The sequence below is a fragment of the Lipotes vexillifer genome, unplaced genomic scaffold (genome assembly GCF_000442215.2).
Source record: "Lipotes vexillifer unplaced genomic scaffold, Lipotes_vexillifer_v1.1 scaffold889, whole genome shotgun sequence".
NCBI classification, from domain to species: Eukaryota; Metazoa; Chordata; class Mammalia; order Artiodactyla; family Lipotidae; genus Lipotes; species Lipotes vexillifer.
The window spans coordinates 1124972-1132968 of NW_006788335.1; the positions used below are offsets into that span (position 1 = coordinate 1124972).

At 42.2% G+C, this 7997-nt stretch overlaps 1 protein-coding gene across 3 annotated transcripts in view; it reads right to left on the reverse strand.

Annotated features, from left to right (window-relative positions):
- The window catches only part of NR2C2 (nuclear receptor subfamily 2 group C member 2), an 80007-nt gene that overhangs the window by 20493 nt on the left and 51517 nt on the right, over positions 1-7997 (reverse strand). Inside the window, exons 1-2 of one of the 3 annotated variants that reach the window (XM_007461572.1) lie at positions 6908-6979; positions 6285-6329 (exon numbers count right to left, since the gene is read on the reverse strand). In XM_007461572.1, the coding sequence (XP_007461634.1) occupies positions 6285-6329; positions 6908-6979 (117 nt within the window). Of the gene's footprint in view, positions 1-6284; positions 6330-6907; positions 7019-7997 lie in introns of those variants that run through there. The other 2 variants (XM_007461573.1, XM_007461574.1) reach the window with 2 other exon arrangements.

A 7997-nucleotide genomic window follows, 5' to 3' on the forward strand; every position in this document is an offset into this window, starting at 1 on the left:
ATGATAGGTTTAACTAAAAAAAAAAAGAAAAAAAAATTCTTGTCCTAGGCATAATAAGAAATGTGGGCAACCCTAACTTTTTTTTTTTTTTGGGCCGTGCTGCACGGCATGCGGGATCTTAGTACCCTGACCAGGGGACCGAATCCAGGCCCGCTGCAGTGGAAGCGTGGAGCCCTAACCACTGGACCGCCAGGGAATTCCCTACCCTAACTTTTTGAAACCCCAAAACCTGAGAATGGCTGCTTTAAATGGCTATTTCTGAAGGTAAGGTCCTATAAATAATTCTGCCTTGCAGTGACAGAATGCAGGGAGTCCCTTGCTGACACACATCCAACTTCTCCCACCTCTTGACTCTGAGGTCTCTAAGCATAGAGATAACACCTGTTTCAGGGCTGCATCCCCAGGGCCAGCACAGGGCCTGGCACATGGAGAGAAGATGTGAATAAAAGACTGTGGAAGCCCTGGAGGCAGTGGGCGCTGACTCCGGAGAAGCCCTGAGCCTCATTTCTCCAGGGACGGCCACCAGTCATGCGCCCCACTGCCATAGCTCACCTCTTCCCTGCATCCCTGCCTAAGTGCATCAGTCACAATTGAGATAGCTGCTACGTAAGAGCGACTTTTCTTATTCCTGCTCGTGAAGTTCTTTGAAGCTGTTCTAGCCCGTTCCTGTCTCTCTTCCAGGGCAAGTGCCCAACCTGAGGACCCCCAGCAGGCCCTCACTGCAGACAGGACTCTTGCGGTGCATACGCTGGGCCTTGGGAAGGGGAGACATACTGTGTCTCTGATTGTACCCCAGCTCCCTACAGCACATTTATGGACAACATGCCTGGAATCTGCGCCACCTCTTGATAGAACTGCTTTGGGTCATGGCATCCCAAGGTTCAGACAGCAAACTCACACAGAGTCCTTCGGCTTTGCCAACAGTCCAATACGGAAAATCCAACGATGCTGGTAGGTTCAAAAGAAAATGACACAAGCAAGGAAAGAGTCAATTACTTAACACGTGTTTACTGGGCACCCACTAGGTGACCAGCACTATTCTCGGTATTAGAGATGGAAGTGTGAACACGGTGGGGAGCTCGCCTGCTAAAGGAAAGACAGACTGTGTACCCTGCCATGAAGAGGCAGGAAGGAAACACAGAGGAAACAAAAAAGCAGGGTAATGGACAGAACACGACATGGGGAAGGAGGCAGGGGGGCAGCTTCAAGAGCAAAGACCTCTCTGAGGGAGTGACGGTGGACAAAGACCCAAATGAGGCAAGAGAGGAAGCCATGCAGAGCTGTGACAGAGTGGGTTGCAGGCTGAGGGCCCAGTGAATGCAAGACCAGAGAGCCACAGGCTGGACACCAGTCCCAGCACATCATCACTTCCAAGTGAATGGCCAAAAGACCTTTAAGGGGATTCCCTGGTGGCGCAGTGGTTAAGAACCTGCCTGCCAATGCAGGGGACACAGGTTCGAGCCCTGGTTCAGGAAGATCCCAAATGCCACAGAGCAACTAAGCCCGTGCGCCACAACTACTGAGCCTGCGCACCACAACTACTGAAGCCTGTGCGCCTAGAGCCCGTGCTCCACAACAGAAGAAGCCACCACAATGAGAAGCCTGCACACCGCAACGAAGAGTAGCCCCCGCTCACCGCAACAAGAGAAAGCCTGTGCGCAGGAAAGAAGACCCAGCCATAAATAAATAAATAAAATTTAAAAAAACAAAACTGATAGGACTGCTGAAAAGAAATAGAGTAATCAACCATTATAGTTGGAGTTATCATCACTCCTCTGTCAGCAACTGACAGATCAAGCAGGCAGAAAATCCATAAGGATATAGTTGACCTGAGGAGCACTATCAACGCCCTTGATATAACTGACATGTGTAAAATCATCCATCTAGCAACAGCAGAATATACACTCTTCTCAAGCCTGCATGGAACATTCACTAAGACAGACCACATTCTGGGCCACAAATATATGTATCAACACACACATATATATATCAAAATATATAGCTGAGTGTGTAAGGAAACGGGCACTCTCATACCAGGCTGGTGGGAGTATAAGTTGGTGGAACCTCTTTGGAAGGCAGTCTGGCAACTATTGTCAAAACTACACATAAGGGACTTCCCTGGTGGCACAGTGGTTCTGAGTCCACATGCCAATGCCGGGGACACGGGTTTGATCCCTCTTCTGGGAAGATCCCACATGCTGTGGAGCAGCTGAGCCCGTGCGTCACAACTACTGAGCCTGTGCTCTAGAGCCCGTGAGCCACAACTACTGAGCCGGTGCGCCTAGAGCCCGTGCTCCACAACAACAGGCCACCACGATGAGAGGCCCGCACACCGCGGTGAGGAGTGGCCCCTGCTGGCTGCGGCTAGAGGGGGACCCGTGCAGCAACGAAGACCCAACGCAGCCAAATCTAACTAACTAAATAAAAGATAACATTCCTTCTTAAAAAAACAAACAAACAAAATGAACAAACTACACATGACACACTCTTCCAGCAATCCTACTTTGAGGAACTGATCCTACAGAAATACTCTCACATGTCCTAAATTAAGCAGGTAAAAGGTTATTTATTACAGCATCCAAAAAATGGGATATCAAACCGCCACTCAAGAGGAAGAGGCAGCTTATTTGTACCACAGGGAAATACCTCCAAAAGAGAGTGAAGTCCAGAGCAGTGTGGGCAGAATGTCGACAGGAGTGTAAAAATATGCTGTATTGTTTACATGTATGCTTGCAGGTGTAGATGCAGAGCCCATCTCTGAAAGAATGAATATGCAATATGGTAACAGTAGCTTTTCTTGGGAGAGACATGAGTGACTCCACGAAGAGGGAGGGAGGGAGACTCGTCTTTTACTCTGTATGGTGTGACTTTGTTACAGTGTGCAACTAGTACCCAGTCAGCACATACAAACAGACAACTCCTACAAGTACCTGAGAGGGGCCACTAGAATATCAGAGCAAGAAAGGAAATATCAGATGGTAGCGGATGGAGAAAGGAGAGAGAACAGGTACTGGCTGCTCAAGAAGGATGTGCAGAAATAAAGAGCTGGTAGAAGAGAGACCTAGGGAAGGAGGATGCTACAAGAGCCCAAGATGCAGTCCCCTGGGGAATGTAATAAGGATTTCAAACTTTTAAAAAACATATAAACAGCAGAAGTCTTTTCTAGTAACATGTGAAACCTCAAAAAATAAAGTAGACAAAAAAGCACTGTATTATATAAATGTATTTTATAAGCTCAAATTTAAACATTTCCTTCAGTCAAACAATGAGTATAATTATGCTCTCCTGAAAACATAAATGTGAAATGGGGAGTGTGGAGGAATAGCTCTGGAAAACCTTAAAATCCACGGAGATGGCAAAAGAAGGTTTAAGCCAAGATCCGCCCCAAAGAGAATGAACACAGATTACAAGTGAGTGCACCAGTGACCTCCAGCATGTCAAATTTGGTATATGACACGTTCAAGTGTATTTTTCTTTTAATCTACTTTAATTGCTTTGAAAGCTGGACTAAAAAATGAAATTTGAACGTAATGTTTGTGTAATCTGGGAAACAGTAAAGAACACAGTTTGAAAACCACTGGCCTAAAAAGACTACATATGATGAAAACCCATGAAATTTACTGAGAAGCTAGATTTTGTGATGGCATGGCTCCGACTAAGCTTCATTTTCAGACAAGCGGGTGTTCTCCTACAGCTTTTCTTATCTCCATCTCCTTCCTCCCATAGTTTCTGCCCTAGACGTCTGTACCCCAAAAAACAACAGCTCTCATCCCCAGTCACAAGGCTACCTCTCCTGCTCTGAGGACCACTACCCTTCGCACTTGGCCCCAAAGCCCTTTTGCAGACATTAGGATGACATTATACTGATGAACACAAGTCCATCATCAGATCAGCCCTCTGTTGGTCTGCACAACTAGATATGTTGGGCTTGTGTTGACTGACACCTTAATTTTTGCTATCATTATTAAAAATAAAAATAAATCCTGGAATGGGAAAAACAGTTAAAAAGGATTTAATTGGGAAAACTGATGAAATTTTGGACTATGGACTAGATAATGGCATGATTCAATATTAAATTTACTGATTTTGATAACTGTATTGTAATTATGTAAGAGAAAATACATGCTGAAGTATCCAGGGCAAAGAGGCGTATGTCTCCACTTTATTCTCAAATGATTCAGAAAAAAACACATTATACATACATTCAGAATGTTACGGCAACAACTGGCGAATCCGTGTAAAGGGGACACAGGATTTATATGTATTATTTTCCTTAAGTTTGAACTTATATGAAAATAAAACATTAAAAAATTATATAACACAGATGCTAACATTTATTGACATCTACTTCCTACAGCTTTATAGGCAGTATCTCTTAATCCTTTTACAATCCTATAAAACAGGTACTGTTACTGCTGTCACTTTACAATTATAGATGTTACAGAAACGTTTCCCAGGGTCACAGTGCTGAGTGGAAGCAAGATTTGACCCTAAAATCTGTTCCATTCAGAGCCAAAGCTCCTAAGTGTTGCATAGCTTGCCATCCTTACTGAATAATCTTTCCCTCCCAACCTTATCACACAAGTCACTATTTGAGTTCAGAGCACTGTTATTCATTAAAATATCAGAAAATGTATTCTTTCCCCACACCTCAGGGGATCAGAGATCCATCACTGAAGTCAGGGCTAGAAATGAAAACTTCATCAAAGCCATAGCACCAACATCAAGAACCCAGAAACCAACCCATGACCAATAACTTTCCTTCAAAAAAACCAAATCTTGAAAAACAGTCAGTTCTGTTGCACCGAGGTAGGTCCCTTTTTTTTTTTTTTTTTTTTTGCCCCACAGCACAGCATGCGGGATCTTAGTTCCCCAACCAAGGATCGAACTCGTGTCCCCTGCAGTGGAAGCATGGAGTCTTAACCATTGGACCGCCAGGGAAGTCCCAAGGTATGTCTAATTTTATTGACAGTGCACAATGGAAAGATTTTCAACTATACTTACTTTACATAAAACTCATGCTAATGGGTTGTCTTCCCTAGAGAAACTGAAAGCTCAACACCAAAGATCTATTCTACAAGACTGCTGCTCAAGAATCTTACTGCATTGTAGCCAGGACAGTGGTGGAACCATGGGCCAAGCACCAGGGCATGGGAACAGCCCCACTGTATGGAATGGGATGCCTGAATACCCCTCAGGAAAACAGAAAGATCCTTCTTATACCAATACAGGGGGCTGTATACCCTCTCTTGAAACACAAACTAGCTATCGATGGAGTTTTCTGGAAGAACTTTCTATGTCTCATCTGCCCTCAGATGGTTGTGAAACCATAATATAACATCCATGGTTAAATGTACAAAGTTAGTTCCTAGTTAGTTAGAGTTGGGAGAGTTATGTAGGCAGGATCCTAACACCTGCTGCATAAAACTATAAAGGACTCATTTTCAAGTCACAATCAGCAAATAAGAACAAAGCAAAAGAGAAAAAAATAACTTAGCTATATAAAGTTTCTAATTCTGAGGAACAGTAAAATCTCATTAACGTTGGACCAATTACTTCTGAATTTCTAGACACTCAGATATGTGTTTCCTACTTGGTGTGAAGTTAAGAAGTGTATGAACTTTGGTATTTATGATAAAATATTATGTAATACAGACATGACGGAAATATAATTTTTAACAACTCATTTCACTTTACTTATTAGAACTCTTCTATGCTTAGTTTATAATAATCCATAAAATCACTTTTAAGAATGGGTGAACACTATGGAAGTCATCTACTTATTACAGCATACTACTCACTTAATACTGAGTTTTAAAATAAAGAAACTGTAAATGAAAGCAATCCTTTACTTATTCACTCAAATACCTGTCCACCTGCTATTCTCTCAAACTTACGTTACATAACTAGAGTTTTTTCTGCCGTTCATTTCTGTGCATGTGTTTTGGTTTGGCCTTTTGAGATAACTATGAATCTCTTTTTTTTTTAAACATCTTTATTGGAGTATAATTGTTTTACAATGGTGGGTTAGTTTCTGCTTTATAACAAAGTGAATCAGTTATACATATACATACATTCCCCTATCTCTTCCCTCTTGCGTCTCCCTCCCTCCCACCCTCCCTATCCCACCCCTCTAGGTGGTCACAAAGCACCGAGCTGATCTCCCTGTGCTATGCGGCTGCTTCCCACTAGCCATCTATTTTACGTTTGGTAGTGTATATGAATCTTTAATGTATGTGTGTCATCAATAATTTTCCCTTCTTCTTGCTTGTTGATCATGATACATGTACCTTCTCTTTGTTCAGTGGGAAAGAGGCAGGTTCAGAGCCCTGGGAAGACTAAACTTCCCCTAAGTGAATATCATCAATTAGTTAACAATAACAACAATACTAGCAATAATAGTTATTATAGATAATTAGTACATACCGAATGTTATTATGTGCCAAGCACCGTTTCAAGCATTTTACAAGCAATATTCACTGATTCTTCCTAATAACCTCATGAGGTAAGTACTACTACTATGTACATTTTCTAAATGAAAAAAGTGAGACATTAGAAGAGCCATAAAATGGGGCACTGGATTTGACTTCAAGTGGAGGTCCACACTCTTAACTACTAAGACATACTAGCTCTCAATTTTGAAGCACAAAAGTAATAAATGGTACTTCATTCCAATAGTTGGAAGCGACAGTTCAGACTTTTAGATTAAAAGTAAGTCAGCTTAGTAAATGTAAAATCTTTCTTCTTTTATCTTTTAAAAAATAAATGAGATTGTACTATACTTGATGCCTAAGAAGCACAGCTCCTTAGTGAAACCCTTAGGCAGGTTTGTTTTCAGAAACGATTCAGGGAAGGCAGGTCTGCCCTCAGGCAGGTGGCTGGAACCAAGTGGGACTGGTGCAGGTACCTGAATGCGCTGAGGTGAGGCTACCGCAGAATCAGTGGAGATTATCTGGATGCGCGGGGAGGGGCTGGTCATCCCTGGAGATTCCGGCCGAGAAGTCTGTGTACGTGGTACCTGTGTGTGAGAAGAGGGCTGCATCACAAGGGGGCTTAGAAAGATGCCCAGTGGTGGTTTGAGGACCATGCCTCTTGCTTTCACTGTGGCTTTGAGTGATAAAATTGTATAGTTTTCGATGACAAAGGAATCAATGAGATATTTCCACAGAATGATCCTGAGAAACAGCTAAAATAGCTGTTTCTAATGTTGAAAATGCAAGAAAAAATGAAAGGTATTTTCAGGTCTGCTCTGCACAGCATCAATAAAATAAAAAGCTACCAAAATAACTTCTTAGAGATCATCTTTGAATTTTTTTCACTGTCTCTAAGGCCAGCTATAAAGCACTCCTTTAAGATGACAGGTTCCAGAAGACAGGCTCTCACAATACTGTTGAGGATGGCAAACAACCAGAATTACACTGGAAACTACTGGGATTAATACTTGTGAAAGAGTCTGGCAACCTCCCATCCTCACTGGGATAAAATCGGAAAAAAGCTCATCAATAACACAAGGCCAATACCCACTAAAGTCAAGGTTCAAGGTTCTGAATGGTCCCTTGGGCACCTGAAGTGAGCAGATATTATTTTTCCTTGAATAAAAGTATATCATGAACCAATGCTTTTCAAACTTCAAAAAAAACAAAAAACAAAAAAAGGAAAAAGAAGGAGAAGAGGAGGAGGAGGAGGAAGCAACACTTCCCAATTCATTCTATGAGGCCAGGATTACCTGATACCAAAACCAGACAGACATCACAAGAAAACTACAGATCAATATTCCTTATGAATATAGATGCAACAATCTGCAACAAAACCCTAGCAAAATGAATCCAGAAGCATATAAAGAATCATACACTATGACTAAGTGGGATTTATCCCAGGAATGCAAGGTTGGTTCAGCATATGAATCAAACAATATAACACACCCAAGAACAGAGGACAAAAGCCAAATGATCATCTCAATGTACAGAGGAAGCATCTGACAAAATTCAACACTCTTT